Here is a 19996-nt window from a genome sequence, read left to right on the forward strand (position 1 = left end):
GCATTAAATAATTATCTGTATTATTTCCAGGCTTTACAATGGAGTGAATGCAAGTCGTTAAATTTTCTTCCCCAAAAGTCAAGTACTCTCAGTTTCTGTTCCACAGAAAGCTTTTGCCTTAATTACTTTTGGTTTCAGTTTAGCTCGCAGGTACAGAGAGAATATTTGCTTCATTCAGACTTGTGCATTTAAAGTTGAGAAACTAACTGGGAGATGAAAAGGGAAGAAAGTGTTTTCATCAGTATTTTCATTAATGACTTGGAAAATGGAGTTGAGAATATGCTTATAAAATTTGCAGATGACACCAAACTGGGAGGAGTTGCAAGCACTTTGTAGAACAGGATTAGAATTCAAAATGACCTTGACAATTAGAGAATTGGTCTGAAATCAACCACATAAAAATTCAGTAAAGACAAAAGTAAAGTACTACACTTAGAAAAGAATAACTGGCTAGGTGGGAGTACCACTGAAAAGAATATGGGGGTTAAAGTGGATCACAAACTGAAACAATACAATACAAATCCCTGTGTGGACCACGCCACCACACACTCAAAATTTGGGGACTTGTAAAGCAGAAGTCAAAGTGTAACTGCAGCATTTGCTATGATGTGGGGTGCTATTTCTTAGCTGCATTTTAAAAAATACATGCTAATTAAATGCTAGAACTAGAGGGTCTAGAGCAAACGCCTGATATGACTTCTGCTGCTGAATCTTTGTCCTGGAAGGAGACAGCTCCATAGATTGCCACGCTAATATCTTTATAATAATACAACCAAGTTTACTCGTGGGAAAGAAAAAACTCAACATTCAGATCTACAAATGCTCTGATTAGAAAGGGGGGAAAGCATTTTCAGAATCACCATGGAAACGTAAATAAAGGGCCCGTGATTATGATCTAAACTCGTGAAAGATGATGAACACATCTTGTGATTTGAAGATGTTGCGCAGTACATGCATTTTAACTCATTTACTCATACACACACAGCCTCTTTTACAAATCAAACCGCTGATCATTTCTAAAGGGGAGTTGGCAGTACATTGCAAAAACCACAGACAGTGTCTGCAAGGAATTTAAAATACATGTTCAATATTAAATCTAGGTTACAGACGTCCAAGATAAATGGTCCAAGAATTCTTTATCATTACCAAGTATAAATAATCAAATATCTTTATTCAAAGCCTATACAGAAAAGAATGTACTTCACATAGCTGATAAAATATATTGTGAATGGTGTCAAATATATATATTTTGCATACCGCTCCCCACTTGCATGTTAAATGGTGGTTGTTTAAGCTGTGAGGTCAAGCACTTAGAACACAGTAATGCCAAATTTATCCTCCCCAGATAACCTTAATTCTTTCTTGTGTTTACCCATCCTGTGCTTTGAGGGGTTGATCCTGCTCCACTGAAGTCAATGGGAGTTTCATTATTGACTTCAATGGGAGCAGGATGATGCTCTGAATGAGTAAGCGGTCCAGTAGCAAAAACAGTATGTGACCACGTAATTAAAGATTGTGTTGTAATGTATATGCCTATGCCTGGCAAATCACAAATGTTCTTAGTACAGTGCCTGCTGCAGCAGTGGCAAGGACATGGGCTGGACCTTAGAATGTTCATGCTCAATTATTATTTTGCTCTGTTGCCACAGTTTCCCCATGGAATGCCAGTGACAGAAGAGAAATGGTGATTTTCAATGGTTTATAACTGAGCAAAATCTGAACTGAATTCCATACGACAATAGGGTGATAGCTCAAGGGCTTTACCCCTGCCAAATTTCAAAGTCTGCCATCAAACAATGGAGGTGTCAGAGTTTGTCAAAACAAAGGTTGAAGGAATCTTTTATAATGGAAATGTAAGGCAACCTAAAAATAGATGTCACTACCAGATCCCTCTTTAATTACAGGCCTGGTCTTCAAAGGGCCTCAACTTTGTCTACACTGGCACTTTCATCGTTAAAACTTTTGTCGCTCAGGCATATGAAAAAACAGCCCCCCGAAAAACAGAGGTTTTAACGACGAAAAGCACCTGTGTGGACAGCGCTTCGTCGGTGGGAGGTGAGAGCCTCAGACTCTTTTTACACCTTCAACCAACTGCTAATACAACTCATTGGGAGTGCAAATGAGGGAATGTAGACATTTGATTACCTCACCTATAGCTACACAGGTAGTTAAGTGTCCATGTATCTTCATTTGTCCTAAAAATTATTTGTGGACCCAAAATGATTGTCAAAAAGGAGACCTGGTTTAAAAAAAAAAAGTTAGGCCTAAAATGTATTTTAAATATATAGAAACTGGGCCTCTCTGTAATATATTAAAGCTGTACCGTTTCAGGATCGTGTTTTTTGTGAATTTAAATACTGCAAAGAGTACCTGATTCAGGTAATGCATTTGCAGTGGCAAGAGAAGCTTCCATCCCTACCAACGTAACTCAGCCCTTAGAAGGACTTGGATATGGCCAAGCCCATTCATTTTGTATGCTCTCTAGTGAGCCTGTCAACAACAGTGCAAATTAGTGCCAACTGTTCCATCATGCTACACACCCCCGATAGGTGAGTGACATCTTATTGCTGCACTTGGCCCACTACCTTGACTGAATAGAACTAAGCAAATAACTGATTTTCTGGGTTAGTCGCCGAACTGAAAATCCTAAACAAAACAAAAGAAAAGGGTCATTCTGAACCAAACCTGGTGTTTTTTTCCTTGCCAAAATGACCAACCAAATAAATTTAGTTCAGGTTGAACAAAACAACATTTTCAAAATGAAACTGTTCATTTTGAAACAAAATGTTGAAATGGTTCATTTAAAAAAATTTCACTGTTTTGACTTCTTCAGAAACATCTTCCTCATTTTTATTTAGCTGAAACTATTCATAGAATTTGATCCAAATTCACAAATAGTTTCAGTGGCCCCCAAAACAGTATTTTTTGGTGAATTTACTATATACTGAACATTTTTTGCCAGCTCTAGTCATGAGTCAGGTTTCTTCCAGGCAGGGACCTTGTACAAGCTATATGCAACGTGACGCACCTACCATAATTCTGAGTACTGGGCCACTTTACCTGTATCTGTCTTCCAGTTCCCATATCTGGATGTAAATTTGAAAGAAAAAAAAAAAAGGGACTCAGATCCAGACATGCCAAACCTGCGGGAAAAAACGCAGAAATTGGGCTTGTTTTTGGCTTAATTGGCTTGTGAGTTGCTTGTTGGCTAGTTTTTGGCTTGTAGCTTGTTTGGCTTGTAGCTTGTTGCTTCTCTTTTTTGATCAGCTCCTGGCAAGCAGGGGTAAGGGGGGGGCAAGCAGGGGAGAGAGTCAGGGATGCACAGCGGGCCCACCCAGTCCCAGACTGCAAGCCAGGTGGGTCAAGTCAGATAGAGTGTTGGGGTTCTTAGGGATTGGCTTGTTTTGAAATGGGATTAGCTTGGTTTTTGACTTATTGTGAAAGTTCGGGTGCTTATTTACCGCATGAAAGTTGGCAACTGTGCTCAGCTCCAAACCACCCCCTGCCTGGGCTTCTGTAACCGCTAAATGAAAAGGCAAGCAAGAAGTTTTTGCAAAAGCAAAACTGCCCCTGATTTTGCCCATCTCTACTGTGTGTTATGGGTTTTCATTAAGCATGAATTAGTAGCAATTAAAACACTACAGGTGGGGCCTATATGTAAGAAGGCCAGTTTTCATGACCCATCCTTCCCTCATAATAGAAAAGAAAATTGTTTATATTTCATATATGTAACTTTCTCATATATTTTCTCTAGCAAGCTCTACGGCACAATGGCTTGCTATACTGCCCCCCCCACACCTTTTTTCTTTCTTTTTTTTTTTTTAAGATGCTGTTTACTCTTCTAACGTAAAAGCATCATTTTGCAAACTCTCTTTGCAAAAGATCACCTAGCAACAAAGTCAGACTTTACCCCAGATTTTTCCATTAAGTAGAAGGGAGCTTTCTTAAAATGGAGTCGTGTTTTTTCCCAGAACTATTTCACTATTTGCAGAACTCCAGCTGGTACATTGAAATGCATTGAAACTCCTCAGAACTTTCACTCTGGTTCACCCATAAGTGGCGCTTCGCTATACCATAGTTCTTATCAGCTGGTTCCTGTGTCTCGTTGCAGGGGCACACCCACCACCATTCTTTGTTTGCTGATTAACAGGGCAGGAACAAATTCCCTAGCTAAGATATTTGTTTAGGGCTGCTAAGAATTACTATTGCACTGCAGCAAGGCAGATATTTATTTTTCCACTTAATATAATTTTTTTAACGACATAAGCTTTTGGTTAGTTACAGTGGGGCTGATTCATCACAGCCTAACCCTAGTTCTATACAAGCATAACTCCATTGATTTCAATGGAGTTGCACTCCCAAGGGAAAAAAAAACATTCAAACAAGGCAGTGGTGAGCAGTGTTTATATAACTACAGTACTGTATTTTAGCAATATGAGCAGGCCCCTAACTTGAGACCACAAAACTAACTGGGATGCGGGGCTTGGACAAACCTCAGACCTTTCACCAAACTGAACTAAGTCCACAGGTGTTTTTACAGGTTGGAGATCGGGTTGTTTAAGCTGACCCCATTTCAATCAGCCCTCAGACTCTTCTCTTCACCATCCCCACAGCTTCCTATGGCTGACCAGCTGGCCTCTGGCTTCTCAGGAGGGCCCTGATCCAAAGCTCTCTGAAGTCAGTGGACTGTCCTGCCACACATCCCCCTGCCCGTACCTTAAATGTGTACAGTTTCGTACAGTACAGCTGTGGTCTCTGCTGAGCCCTGCTCTTCTGCACACCATTCACATGAACTTTTGGCTTGATATGATCTAGACTGCATTGCAAGCCAGAAATGAGAGGTGAAGGCACAGGGACCCAACACAAATTCCTCTTAACCCCCCAGTGTCTGGACAGGAGGAGAAGGGAGATAGTCCCATGGACCTAGATAGGAATGGGAAGGAGAGTCCTATGGCCCTGTTAGGAGACAGTAGGAAGAGGAGCTCACTGGCCTTTGGTAAGATTGGACCATTATCTGAACTTCTAAAACTCCCAAATCTTTTGAGACTTGTCCACCACTGAACTACACACAAACATGAGTATGCATCTCCTTAGCTCAATCTGGGGAAACTATCTCAGAAACACACGAACAACACCTCCAATAAAACAGCCCAATTACACCAACTTGCTAGTAGGCATCCTACAACCGTCAACTGCACGTTTTTCCACATATAATCCCAACTAGTCCAAGCAGAGGAGTGAGTTACCAAATCTTCATCTGCGGATCTCATTGGTCCCTAGCTGTCCTCAGAGATTCATGGCACGATCCTAAAAGTTGTTCAGATTTTGACTAGAACAGGTCTTAATATTTTCATAGTTGAGTTCACAGAGCCAGAATATTGTCTCATACATCATATATTAATACATTCCCCAACAAACGGGACATCTTGGAAAGTTAAGAATCAGAGGTACTAGAATTAGAGATAAGACATTCATACAACCTGCAGTCTGTGTTCTAATCTAGATGCTGTAGAAAATTGACTCCTTGAATGAAGTGGCCGAATGAACCAGTTTAACTGTTGTGACCTAGGGCTTGGATAAGCATCCAGAAGTCCATGCAATCTTACTCCCCTCCTTCAGATCCCTCTCAACATCCATCTCTTCCCATAGTTTATCTCCAGCAATGACTCAAGAATCCCATATCACCCTAACAATATCTAAAGGCAATTCTAAATTATGCCAGCTGCCAATGGTCAATTACAACAGCCAGGAATTGATGGGGCACAAGATAGCATTAATCATACCCCCCATACTAGAGAGATGTAGGGGTTGTTATATCAGCTGTGAGCTACAACAGTTCTCCATGCACTGGGATGATCCTCCAGAGACCGGATAGCCTGGCTTTAGAGCTGCTTATGCCACTGGAATGGTGCAAAACGGCCAGAATGCCACTGAGGATCAAGGCCCAAGTCCCAGAGAGTGTTCTGTTTTGTAACGTTTGCTTGCAATCAACAATTTATGGGAGTGACCTTCTACAAATGGGGTCAAATTAATAAGAATTGAAACTACAAACAGAAGAAAAAAAGGAAAAAACTGTTTCAGTCGTTGCAGAAAAATACAACGTTCTATTTCTGCAGACAACATTGTTAGTGTTGTACAAGTCTGCTTGTTACTTCACACATAATGCAGTGAGATCATTCCCACCTTGTATAGAGCAGTAGTAGAAGGAGATGAGAGGTGAAGCGGCAGATTTTCAATGAGAGATGCAACATTTCTCAGATGCTGCCAACATGCTGTTCATTGGTAAATGAAGTCTCAAGTCCTAAACAATTTCCCAAAGGAAGAGAGAGGCACAGCTGCCATATGGGGAGAGGGAAGAGGATGCTGCTTGGCAAAATGGCTCAGAAAACACATGCCCCAATACACACACACAATTTGCTCTGTAACTGTTGTGAATCACAATGCCCATGTTTTCCTTTTAAATAAATTCCTCTTAGCTAATAAATAATTAGAATAGATGATCAATAATAGATTAGGTTGTGTAACGTTATACAACCTACTCACCGGTGAACATAGAAGACAGAGGTCTTCAAAGTATACCTTGGTTATCTTCTGTTCTCATGTCTCTTAGGTAGATAGGAGGCAGTATGTCTACTATAAAGGGCCATGAGCTGGGACTCAGGATATTTGGATTCTATCCTTGGCTTTGTCATTGACCTGGTGTAACCTTGGGCAAGGTCACTTCAACTCTACATGCCTCTGCAATACACACCCTGCAATATGCAACTCTTTGTAAACTTTTTGGAGAAGCAACTCTCACTATATGTTTGTACAGTGTGTTGCAGAGCCACCCACCTCACCTGGCTTTGGGCTAGCTGTTGCCTCAGTTTCTCCTCAGTTCCACAGACCAGTTACCTACCCACGTTCTCCATCACATGGAAGTGTGCTGGCCTGTACCCCAATCCAGGAAGGGCTGACACCACACCCCAGGTCTTTCAAGCCCTTCTTACCAGTCACAGTTTTATTAATTCGAACAAGACCCCAGAAAATGGCAAAAAACTCACAACCAAAGCATTAGGCTTACCGGTTAACCGACATTAACTGTTAACCCCCGGCTGTGCCATGTCGGCCGGATCCCAGCGCTGGATCCAAGAACCCTGCCTTCGCCGGCCCCCGGCCCCACCTGCGCCGATCCTGCCCACGCCACGCCAGCCCCCAGCCCCGGACCCCAGTCCAGGCCTTGCCCCACCGGCTGGCCAGCTGACCCCAGCCTCGTGGCCGGTCAGCTGGACCCAGCCCCTGCCTCGCTGGCCAGAGCAACCCCAACTCCTCTCTCTCTAATCAGTTAACCGTTTAAATGATAGAATTTTAATCGTTTAAACGGTTAACTTTTTAAATGATATTTACATTCCTACTTCAACTAAGCCTTCTCAGCCCTTTTATAGGTAACACCTGAGCTCTTCCCAGATGGGTCTGATAATCAAACAGAGCTGGCTGGCCCCAAGACCCTGGGCCTTTGAAAGGGCAGACTCCAGGGCCTAGCTCAATGGGCTCCCATTTTGGTTGGCCCTCTAGGTGCCACCATAATACAAATAGTAAGTCTTGTTACTGATTACTCAGAAACTTCTTCTCTCAAAGGGATTTATCCCATCAGCCTATGATAACTGTTCTTGCGTGACTGACTATTGGCCATCTGTAGCTTTTTTCCACATTTCACAAGTTAAGGTCCTTTGTATGCACTTTAAATCCCAAGCAAGAGACCCACAGCAAAATCATGGAACACTGTTACTGCTAGACAGCAATGACAAACAGCTACCCAGTTCCCTGCTGTCAGGTTCTCTGAATAGGCAGCTTTACCATTTCTACCTCCTTCTTCTTCTCCTCATTCTGCAACATACAAATACTGGTTTTCTGAACTATGCCTTCGGGGAACTCTGACATCAACAGGGTCTGAAATGCCACCTCGACTTTTGGTGTCTAATCTGAGCCACGTTGGGCCTGGTTTATGAAAGGTGAGGTACAGCCCCCTATGCTCACTGATTCTGCTAGCACGGCAGAAAATCAAGCCTAAGGCATTGCAAGGTGGGCCCCCAAAAATGGAGGCGCCCAAAATCACTTGTCACCTTTGAAAACCGTGTCTTCAGTCTCTCTGTGCCTCAGTCTTCCCATCTGTAAAATGGGCTCACTACCGACCTTCCCCACAGGCCTATTGTAAACTTCATTCCTTTTTGCACAGTGCTTTGACATCCTGGTAAGAGGGTACTTTATAATCGCAAAGAATTGTTCATTGGTATTATTCTGCAAATCTTAACACTTTCAAACAACAGAAGAGATTGAAATTATGTAAAAGGGAAAACTTTAGAAAAAAAATGAATCCCATTACTACACACACAACAGATGTGTGTGCGCACATTAATTCTGAGTGGATGCTATACGTTTAAAAACTAAACAACCAACTCAAAAAATCAGTGGACACAGCTCATTTCTATTGCATCATTGAAGAAATCTTCAGACTCCCACAAAATCTTCTCGAGATACCAGATATATATCCCAGCTTGTCCTTGTGCTCTCCTCCACTCTGGTAGCAAAAATTTTCTGTACATTGCCTTTAATTCTCTTTATTCACTCCTAGTGTTCCTATTGATTCAGTGTGGTCTTTTAGCACTTCCTTTTTTGAATGCAAGGCACTCCTGACTTATAAAGGCTCCAGAGTACACATTCCAACCAGAGTTCTTTCTAAGTTCTTACCAATGAAGCTGCTACCTTCCTTGGAATCTTTACACTGAGACTGGCTGTCTTTCTAAAAGATATTCTTTACTTCAAAACAAGTTTGATGTAGACTGCAAACAACCGGGGCAGGGATCTTCTTCTCATTATATGTGTAAAGTGCACAATGGGAACCAAGTCCCTGTTTGGGGCCTCTTGCTTCTACAAATATTAATAAATTGGGCTCCCTCCGAAAGGAAGAATAATTCCCTCCATAACAATAATTATTAGTTGAAATTCTACGGCCTTTGTTATGCGGGAGGTTAAACTAGATAATCATAATGGTCCGATCTGGCCTTAAAATCTATAATACTTTAATATCCCTGAGCCTTTTAGTATCTGTTTACACTAAGAAAATACATGAAAGCTAGCTATCATGATGTAGCTTCTCGATGTAAACCTCAACATTTTCCCGAGAGTTGATACAAATCTACACCTCCTACCTCAATATAGATGGGCCAGGTTCATATAATCATATATTTTGAGGCCAAAAGGGATGATTACACTATCATAACACAGACCATAGAATTCCATTCAGTTACTCCCGTATTGAGCCTAATAACTTGTGTTTGACTCAAGACTTCTCTAGGCATAAACATGTGTCTAGGATGAGGTCGCTAACCTCGGTGTATTTTCCTAGTGAGGACAAGCCCTTTTGTGCATGTGTGATCACACCCAGAAATGTAATCTTCAATTTCTAAATTCTAAATGTTATTCACAGATTACACAGAGGGCCCAGCCCACGGCCTGCCTACGGATGAATGACAACTGGCTCAGCTCCAGGTCCTTGGATAAAAACCAAGTCTAAACAATGCCAACTACCAAGGATAATCTGGCACTTCTTCCCGGCAGTCTCTTGCTTTCGGATTCCTAATGCCAAACCAGATCCCTTGGGTAATGGTAAACCTTCACATTTTCTAGTTTACTAAGGTCTAATAAAGTCATTTCAGTGTGATCTGAATGTAGTCTTTAGCTGGCATGGATCTTGCCTTATTTCAGAAAAAAAAAATGAAAATCTTGGTTTTGCAATGTTAAGGTTGCCTCCTGAGAATTTCCTGATTTAGTGCTCGCTCATTTATATTGTAACATTGCGAACACAGTGTCAGACTGACAGCCCTGGAGACTCTTCATTCGCAGAACTGGCCCTAGAAGTACATGCTTCCCCAACGTGCTTCAATTCTGATCTAGAGGATTCAACTCAAGTGGTATTTCAGGCCCCACGCCTATTCCAAATTCAGCCTCTCTACGGAAACTGTCAACTCGTGTTCATGATGAGTGTGCCTTTCTGTTTGTGTGCGACATTCGTCCATTGGCAAGTAGGCTCTGACCACTATATTCATTTCACACAAGTGCCTAACAGCCATCGTAGCATTTTGGGATATTTCTTATTTGAACTAGATTCAAGCTGGTGATGTTGGCCCATATTCCCATTGCCAATTCCCTAACGCAGGTGTCGGCAACCTATGGCACACGAGCCAATTTTTAATGGCACGCTGCTGTCTGCCAGACCCGGGCAGACAGCAGAGTGCCACTAAAAATCCTGCCCGGCCCGCTCTTTTCCGCCCCCCGCTCTCTCCTTGCAGGGCAGGCAAGCTTCCCCCTCCCCCGACCTCTTCCCCCAGCGTGCTGGGTTCCTGCCCCTCCTTCTCTCCCACTCTGCGGCCGATCAGCTGACGGCCCTTGCTTCGGAGAGGGAGAGGTAAAAGCAGAGCCCCAGCACGCTCTCTGCTCCGGGGACCTTGGGGAAGGGGGTGGAATCAGGGCATACCCCCTCCAGCCCCCTGCCATGAGCCGCTCAGGGCAGGGGGCTGGGAGCACCCCCACTACCCCAGCCCACACCCCAAGCCCTCTGCCCTGACCCCTGAACCCCCTACACACACCCCAGCCCTCTTCCCTGACCCCTCCACCCCCCTCACACACACCCAGCCCTCTGCCCTGACCCCTGAACCCTCCTCACACACATCCAGCCCTCTGCCCTGACCTCTGCACCCCCCGACACCCCAGCCCCATGCCCTGACCCCAGCACCTCCCCCACAACCCCAGCCCTGACTCCAGCACCCCCCCACACATCCCCAGCCCCCCCAGTCCCCTGCCCTGACTCCTGCACCCTCCTCAAACACCCCCAGCCCCCTGCACCCCCCTCACATACCCAGACCCCCACACCCCATGCCCTGACTCTTGCACCCCCCACATCCCCACTCCCACCCTGAGCACCAAACAGGAGCTCCTGCACACCCTGCCCCCCACATTCCCACCTGCACCCCTCGCACCAAATGGGAGCTGCCCAAGTAAGCGCTCCACACCCAAACCTCCTGCCTCAACCCTGAGCCCCCTCCCTCATTCTAGCTCCTGGCCAGACCCTGCACCCCAACCTGCAGCCTGCTCCTTCACCCCCCAGCCCTGTTCTCAGCACACTCCCACCCTCATCTCAGTGCAGAGAGAGGAAGAGAATGGCTAGAACCAGGGAGAAGGTAGGTACCTACTCTATGTGGACAGGGCCAGGACTCCAGATCGGCAGCGGGCTGAGCGGGGCTGGCAGCTGGGACCCTGGCTGGCAGGAGCCGGTGGACGGAACCCCAGATCGGCAGCGGTCTGCGGGCAGCGGGCTGAGCTGCTCAGCCCACTGCCAGTCTGGGGTCCCGGCCACCAGCCCCGCTCAGCCCACTGACGATCTGTGGTTCTGGCTGCAGACCCCTTGCCAGCCGGGGTCCTGACTGCAGGCCCCACTCAGCCTGCTGCCGGTCTAGGTGAACAGAACCCCAGGCCAGCAATGGGCTGAGCGGGCTGGCGGTGTAAGATCAGCATTTTAATTTAATTTTAAATGAAGCTTCTTAAACATTTTGAAAACCTTGTTTACATATGACAATAGTTTAGTTATATAATATATAAACGTATAGAGAGAGACCTTCTAAAAAACGTTAAAATGTATTATTGGCACGTGAAACCTTAAATTAAAGTGAATAAATGAAGACTCGGCACACCCCTTCTAAAAGGTCGCTGACCCCTGCCCTAACCCAACAGGCCCCTCTTTTTACTCACTACTAAACCATCCCATCACTTGTTTTCTGCAAGGGATTTATAAGGACTGACTTGGTTCTTATGCTATTTCCACTAGAGTCTTCAATAATAGGCACCTACAAACAGGAACCAAGATCTTGGTTTACAAGGCAGTTGTCATCCCCACTCTTCTCTATGGGTGTGAGACCTGGGAAACTGACAGATGACATCTCAAGCAACTGGAGTGGTTCCAGCAACGCTGCCTCAGGAGAATTCTCGGGATCAGCTGGGAAGACCGATGCACTAACACCAGAGTTCTCTCTGCAGCCATCAGCAGCAGCATGGAAGAGCAGGTCATGAAATACCAACTCCGCTGGGCTGGCCACTGTGTACGTATGCCTAACGCTCGCCTCCCGACGCAAGTACTCTTCTCTCAGTTAAGTCAGGGAAGAAGGGCTTGCAGAGGGCAGCGAAAGCATTTCAAAGATATATTGAAAGTACAGCTTAAAAAGGGAGGCATCAACCCAACAAATTGGGAGGACTTGGGGCGGAACAGAACACAGCTGTGCCACATCACACACCAAGCCACAGCTCACTTTGAGAACAGACGTGCACTGAGACAGGGCCGCGACAAAGGAGGAAAAAAGGGCACAACATTCCAGCCAACAACTAGGTCTCCTCCAAGATCACAACTGTCACTTCTGTGGGAAAATTTGCAGGGCAAGAACGGGGCTCCTCAGCCACTTAAAACCGCACCAATGAACCCCCTTGGCAGACATCATCCTCGCATCAAGGGACAGCCGAAGAAGGTGGTTTCCTCCACGCTGGTGCTAAGCTGGTGTGACAGAGGAATATGGAGTAAAGCAACTGAGCTTCAGTTAAATACTGATGGGGTATCCAGTCTCCAGTGCGTCTTATACAGATCTCATATGTATCTAGTTTTCTGACAATGGACCAAAAGTGACCAAAGTGAAAGAGTGCTAGAACTTCTCAATGCATCTGTGGTACAACAGCATTTGCATCTCTTAGTTATAGACTGGGGGCTCAGCGCAGGGATTCCCTGGCAGGCAAATCTGCGCCACAGCAGATCAGCATGTGCCACGTTACCTATCAGCAGTGTGATCTGAGAACTCAAAGATTTCAATGCTCAGATACTTACACCCCTTAGCCTAGAAATGCCTTTCAATAATCTACGCTTGGAATGCACTGAGGCCAGCAGAAGGGCTACTTTAGAAAATAGGGAGCACATTTCTTGAAAGCAAAAAAAAAAAAAAAAGGTGGCTGAAAACCATCTGCTAAAAAACTTATTTGATAAAAATCGGTCTTTTCCACCCAATTTTTAACTGCAATTATGTCATCTTTACTTCACCTAGCAAAAGGTGATGTTTTTCCACCAAAAGGCTTTTCTTTTGCTGCTGTTTTTTTAAAACTAGCATAGCCTATATTAGGATCACCCTGTAATGGGTCTCTGTGCCTATTAATCATCTGTGGCTGCTAAATGAAGTGTATCTATTTTCTCTGTTACATTACTATTGGCAACCAGGTCTTCAGTAAGTGCCCAGAAATATTGCCATGGCAACAAAAAGCATTCAAGCATCACTCTTGTTTTGTGCCAATTTAGCTTTAAAATCTTCTGTTGTAAAGGAGAATATGGTACATTAAGTACAATAAAATCAAGATGCAATGTTCTGAAAAGAGTCCAAGGATAAACAGGAAACATGTATTTTACAGGACCAAGGGAAATAATGCCAAACGCGAGATGAAAATTTTTCAGAAGTTTAATATTTATGCTAGTGAATGACTCTCCTTTACTGTATGCCAGCCAGCCCATATGCTCACTTATGTTGTCATTTAGGGTTAGGAAGAAAGCTAACAGAAACAAGGATACCTCTTACATTTCCCTTGATCATTTCAATCCAGATCTGAAATTTGAAGTTGTCAGGGTATCCCATCTTCTCACATCTCAGTTATCAACAGATCATTTCATATGCTCAGTAAATCAACAGATCCAAAGAGCAACGGGAGAGATGAAGGAGGGGCATGTATGTTTAGGAAGGGGTATGCCACACTTTGGGTAGCAGAACATGTTCAATCACATCCGAGACAGGGGAAATTTAATAAAAAAATAAATCTCAGGAAAGACACTTTCAATCATGGTTCAGTGCTTTCACACTTTATAGCAAGCTGCTGCAATGTATATGTTTTAGATAGCTCTGAGATGAAAGAAGCCAGGCCTTCATGCCATATCTTGCCCTTGATCCATGCCTGCAACTTCACCGCCATCAATCAAGTCATGAGGGCACAATATGGTCCGTAGTGCAGTGCATAGTGGAGGAAAAAGCACTAGGATTGTGGAAAGCTGGTGCTTACAGGTGAAAAGGAAGGGGCTTCGGGCAAAGCAGCTGGGCAGGGGTGGGGAGCTCTGCAGAGTAGGGCTCCATGATGGCTCCATATAGGCTAATGTGGAGAGAGACTGGTAGGGGTCAGGCCATAGGAACTAACATGGATGCGGTGGCCAGGAACTCCCATAGAATAGGCGCTGAGAGAACATGGCCACTATTCCAATCCTTTAATGTCAAATCCTGCCCTCAGTTTGGGGAAGGGGCACAATTTCATCCCCTTGCACAACCACATAAATGCCTGATTACTCTGGCTTCATGCAGCATATGTGAATTTCACCCTCTAGTAGACACCACTACTGAGGCCTGGATTTCTAACTTGAGAATTCACATTGATCCAGCTCTAAAATACAGTATCAAAGACATCAGGCAGGGGAGTTTGGGGGAAGGGGATGATGGTGGGAAAGAGTATTATTGGCTGGTTATTCCTTCCTTTCTAATTATTTACTTATTTAATGGGAATGATGGTGCAGGGGGAAGAAAGCAAAGGACATATTTAAATTTTTCTTGAAGGGTCACTGCCAAGATTTACACCATCCATGTCTCATCTCCCCACCAAGTACCAAAACAAAAGGCCAGATCCTGTGCAGTATCAAGCACCATACCGGAGGTGAGAGTCAAAGGTGTTTAGCCGCCCTCAGGGGAGAGTTAAAAGTGTTTAGCTGCCCTCAGGGGAGAGCTTTTCCAACAGCAGGTTCAAATTTTCGGAAGTGTCTAAATGCCAGTTTCAAAAGAGTTAAGCACTTGGAAGTCTTAGGACTTGTCTACACAGGGAGTTATGCCAGATTAACTATTTCTGATGAACTACCTCTGTGGATACTCTTACTCCAGAATAACAGTGCCTTACTCTGAATCAGCTTGATCTAATAGCTATTCCAGAATAACTCCCTGTGTGAACAAGCCCTTTACACTCCTTGGAAGTGGATTAAGCCAATTTGAAACAAGGATTTCTTATTCCAGAATAAGCGAGTCCAACACATGGAGTTATTCAGGAATAGCTATTCCACTTTAAATCCAAATTAACTTTCCTGTGTAGACAAGCCCCTATGCTCCTAAATCACTTTTGAAAATTTTACCCTAGGCCAAGAGAAAATATGAATTCCCCGAAACAATGGCTTTAATACATCATTACCTATATACAACGTAGTCAGGATACTAGTTTTCATGCAGTGTCCACATAGGCTTACACCTCTGCCAGCTCTCCCTGATCGCACATGGAAAGTGGATTGATAGAATAAATTCCACATGAACATACACACAATGAGGTCACATGCAATATAGTGCAGAAGCATAGAAATTCCAGACCACCACCACCACCCACCTCCCTCAAAGGGTGTTGTGCTTAAAGTTGCTCATCAGCCAAAGTTTTAAGATTATTGCAGCCCTCTCTTTCCGTTATTAGGGGGAAAACTGGTCTGCATCCTTTGGGTAGCTGCCATACAGACCCTTGAAACTATACATTTAACTTATAGACTCAAAGGCTCAAATGAAACATCATAATCATAGAATCATAGAATATGAGGAATGGAAGGGACCTCAGGTCATCTAGTCCAGCCCCCTGCTCAAAGCAGGACCAATTCCCAATTAAATCAACCCAGCCAGAGCTTTGTCAAGCCTGACCTTAAAAACCTCTAAAGAAGGAGATTCCACCACCTTCCTAAGTGACCCATTCCAGTGCTTCACCACCCTCCTCGTGAAAAAGCTTTTCCTAATATCCAACCTAAACCTCCCACACTGCAAGTTGAGACCATTTTGCCTTGTTCTGTCATCTGCTACCACTGAGAACAGTCTAGATCCATCCTCTTTGGAACCCCCTTTCAGGTAGCTGAAAGCAGCTATCAAATCCCCCCTCACTCTTCTCTTCTGCAGACTAAATAATCTCAGTTCCCTCAGCCTCTCCTCATAAGTCATGTGCTCCAGCCCCCTAATCATTTTTGTTGCCCTCCGCTGGCATGATTTATTCTAGTCTCACCTCCTGCACATTACAGGCCACAGTACCTCGCCCACCCATTCCTGTAATAGAAGCCTAACCTCTGGCTGAGTTACTTAAGTCCTTAAATGATGGTTTAAAGACTTCAAGTTACAGAGAATCCACCATTTACACTAGTTTAAATCTGCAAGTGACCATACCCCATGGTGCAGAGGAAGGCAAAAAAAAAACAAAACGCATGGTCTCTGCCAATCTGACCTGGGGGAAATTTCTTCCCAACGCCAAATATGGTGATCAGTGAGACCCTGAGCATGTGGACAAGACCCACCAGCCAGACACCTGGGAAAGAATTCTCTGTAGTAACTAAGAGCCCTCCTCACCTAGTGTCCAATCACCAGCTGTTGGAGATATTTGCTGCTAACAGTCGCAGATCAGCTACATGCCATTGAAAGCAGTCTCATTATACCATCCCCTCCATAAACTTTTCAAGCCCAGTCTTGAAGCCATTATTAGGGGGATATCTGGTATGCATCCTTTGGGCAGCTGAGATTCAGACCCCTGAAACTATTAATTTAACTTAATTTTTAAAAAAAATCAAATTCTGATCCATTTCCTGCCATTTTCTGCCTAGCGTCCTCTTGAATCTCATTTGAAAAGTTGTGAGGAGAAAAAGTGATCTGGGAATATTTCACCTGTAACTCTCGAAACACATCTATCCTTCAGTACCGCATTTCACTGCAAGCCACACAGAAACATCTTGAGGTTCCTGGCAAGGTTTCATTTTTTTTTTAAGCAATGATGTACAAGCAGATGCTTCTCAAAGTGAAGGCTTAAGGTGAAAAGCTCCCTTTGAAGGGTTCTGATACCTGAAGCATTTTGGCTGAAATCCACAGCACACTAACATGTCAAGCTCATGAGCCTGAATTGAATAAATGCGGGAAATGAACTGCATTTCTTAATATGGTAACAGGACCTGATTTTCCTCTAACCTACCGTGTCTTTACACCCGTTGAACTCCACTCACTTTAATGCAATTTATTCTGAAAGACAGAGGAGAATCAGGGCCATTAGCATGGTTGGTTTGGGGATTTTGAAGCTGTGAGAAATCTACAAGAGATGATGTAAAATAAAATGAGCAGATTAATAACTAAATCAATCAAAGACAAAGGAGAGAAATGGGCCCTCTTACATAATGCTGCTGGGTGGTAACCACCATCTTACCTTCCACACATGCCTTTCCATTAATATTTTCTAATGAGCCAGGCATATCAAGGTCACGCTGAAGGTCCCTTATCTGCCTGTTGAGGTAGCCTTCCTCCTCGGGTATGGCAGGAAGCATACCTAGCAGCTGGTGGTCGTCATATTCTTGGTAAAACCCCTGGGATGACAGAGAGCTGGTGTTGTCTGGACGTTGCTCTAAGGAGCTGGTGCCACTTCTCACTCTTTTCTGCCATTGCAGACACATGTCGGAGCCCCGGGCAGGTGCCTGGGAATCAAGATCATGACTTGTTGATGGAAAGTCACCGTCTTCAGGATGCACGTGTTCAGCATCTTTCGTGTTCTGGCTAAAGCTTCCTTCATCTTCTGAATCTTCAGAGTAGTCCTTGTAACTGCCGTCACTGTCTTCTAAGTCCTGGTTTCCATCTTCCTCCGACTTGTGGTCCACTCTGCTCAAGTTGACCAATGAAGCAGATAAGGAGTCTCCCACCTGCTGGACAGCTTCGTACATCCGTGACATCCAGGAGGAGAGTGGCTGGAGGAAACTCTGAGCATTCTGAGAAGCCATGCTTATACCATGACCCGTATCTGATGATCAGTTGTTCAGTTTTGCCAGCATGCCACACTTACAATTCTGTGAGCTATAGAATAAGCATCATAAGAGATTACCGTAAATCACTTGTCCATCAGCTTCTATGTGTTATCTATCAAAACTATCCAGCCTAGAGAGAAGGAAAGGCAAGAACCCGTCCACCAGCTTAGAGATACCGCCACTAAGCCACCACCAGAAGTCCAAGATTACACAGCAAGGCATGCATTTTGTAGCAGACAGCAAAGAGCTCCAGATAATCCTACAGCAGCGAGATAAAAGCCATTATGACAAAAATTTAAATAGAGACCATTTGAACGCCAGCACTTCTCGTGGTGCTCATACATTACACTATTAACACCAGAACGATCTATATAAAAATACTCTGTGCTTATATAGCAAATTTAAGCCAAGGTTCTCAAAGCACTTACAAACCTTTATTCCCTTAACACCCCCTTGAGTTAAGTATCATATTATATCCACCTTAAAGATGGGGAAACTGAGGCACAGAAATTCTTTTGTTTGTTTGTTTTTTTAATTGACTTGCCTAAAGGTCACACAGTCAATCATTGTCAGACAGCAGCAGCACTCCCCACTCCCAAAACTATGCTCTAGCCATTCACTACACAAATGTCGGTTCCCGTGGGGGAACACAAGTCAATAGGCTGTATTCATTTCTATGAGAAGGCTTAAAAGGAGCATTTTGACATCAATTGTTGGCAGAGGAAGAGGAAGCTGAGCGTAACCACAATGTTCTTTTGATGTTTAAATGAAACATAACCATTTTCTACACTCAGGCCCTGATTCAGCAAGGCAGTTAAGCTTGTCTAACTTTCCGCATTGTCAGCAGTCCCGTTGAATTAAGTGGGACTAGTCAGAGGCTTAATGTTAGGCATGCGCTTACATACCTTGCAGAACCAGAACCTAAGACAGGTTTCTGGAAGTAGTGTGTGGAGAGAGATTTAAATATCTCAATTTTTAAAACTAATCTCAATCCAAAACAGGAATGTGTGTCATTTTTTCATCTTCCTAAGGACTGCAGGAAGGCAATGGGCCCTTCTCTGCATGCCTCTGGCACATCTGCTCTTTGTGTGCCTTTGGAAAATCTTTCCACACATTACCAGAAAGATATCAGCAAATTCAGGGGGAGTTCAGAGAAGAGGAACAAAAATTGCCAGAAAGCTAATGGATTTAGGAGGAAAGATTAAGCCACCTGTACTGCTTGGGTCAGTGACAACTACAAGGGGGAAAAAATGTTTACATGAAATCTGGGCCTTACTGATTCCATTGACTTCAAGAGGGCCAGGTTTCACCCCAAAAGAGAGAAGAATTATACAGTGTGCCACAGGGCAATATAGATAGGCATAACTACATTAAGAAAGGGAAATAGAGGGGGACTGTCACTGAGTGTGGGGGAGTCAGGGCCCTGCAGCCCCCACTCCCTGCAATTCACCGTGACTCTCAGCCAGCCAGTAAAACAGAAGGCTAATTAGACAACAGGACCAGAGTCTAAAACAGAGCTAGTAGGAACAGAAAACAGGACCCCTCAGTCAGGTCCTTCCTGGGGGGTGGGGAGCCCTGACCCAGGTGCTGGGCCTGTTTCACCATCAAGCTACAAACTGAAACTCCTCCAGCCTTTGCCCAGCTTCCCGGGGGCAGAAGGTGTCACCTGGCCCCAACCCCCTCCTGGGCTCAGATTACGAAGGGCAGCCACCACCCTTTAGGTGCTGGCTGTCCAGTGTCATCCCTCAGTGAAGTCACACCCTTATTTCCCATCTCCATCTAGTATTAATGCAGACAGTAAATGAGTAAAACTCCCCTGCACCATTACCACATTAATACTCCCTACTCCGTCACATCCCGGGGGTGAAATCTGGGCCTCACTGACATAACTGACTTCAAGGGGGCCAGGGTTTCACCCCAGAAGAGAGAAGAATTATACATTAAGAAAGAGAAAATAGAAGGGGACCATCAAGAAAACCTCTCAACAGTTATATGCATAAGGCTGCAGAATAGTATCCAAAGGAAACTGACAGGAGCCCCATTTCCTAGGATACATAAAACTAGGGAGAGTCTTTTGTCCAGTCTTTTTTTAGAGAGTAGCTCCCCACTGAATTA

The 19996-nt window shown here is 44.3% G+C and overlaps 1 protein-coding gene across 4 annotated transcripts in view; it reads right to left on the reverse strand.

The window, feature by feature from the left end:
- Positions 1 to 19996, reverse strand: part of SYT16 (synaptotagmin 16) — a 142312-nt gene that overhangs the window by 33130 nt on the left and 89186 nt on the right. For 2 of the 4 annotated variants that reach the window (XM_073349901.1, XM_073349900.1), the window contains exon 2: positions 17293 to 17930. The exons of 1 other annotated variant lie outside the window; for it this stretch is intronic. In XM_073349901.1, coding sequence (XP_073206002.1) covers positions 17293 to 17857 — 565 coding nt within the window. In that variant the 5' untranslated portion in view covers positions 17858 to 17930. Of the gene's footprint in view, positions 1 to 17064; positions 17098 to 17292; positions 17931 to 19996 lie in introns of those variants that run through there. One more of the 4 variants, XM_073349903.1, reaches the window with a different exon arrangement.

This window comes from Lepidochelys kempii, chromosome 6, assembly GCF_965140265.1.
Source record: "Lepidochelys kempii isolate rLepKem1 chromosome 6, rLepKem1.hap2, whole genome shotgun sequence".
Lineage (NCBI taxonomy): Eukaryota > Metazoa > Chordata > Testudines > Cheloniidae > Lepidochelys > Lepidochelys kempii.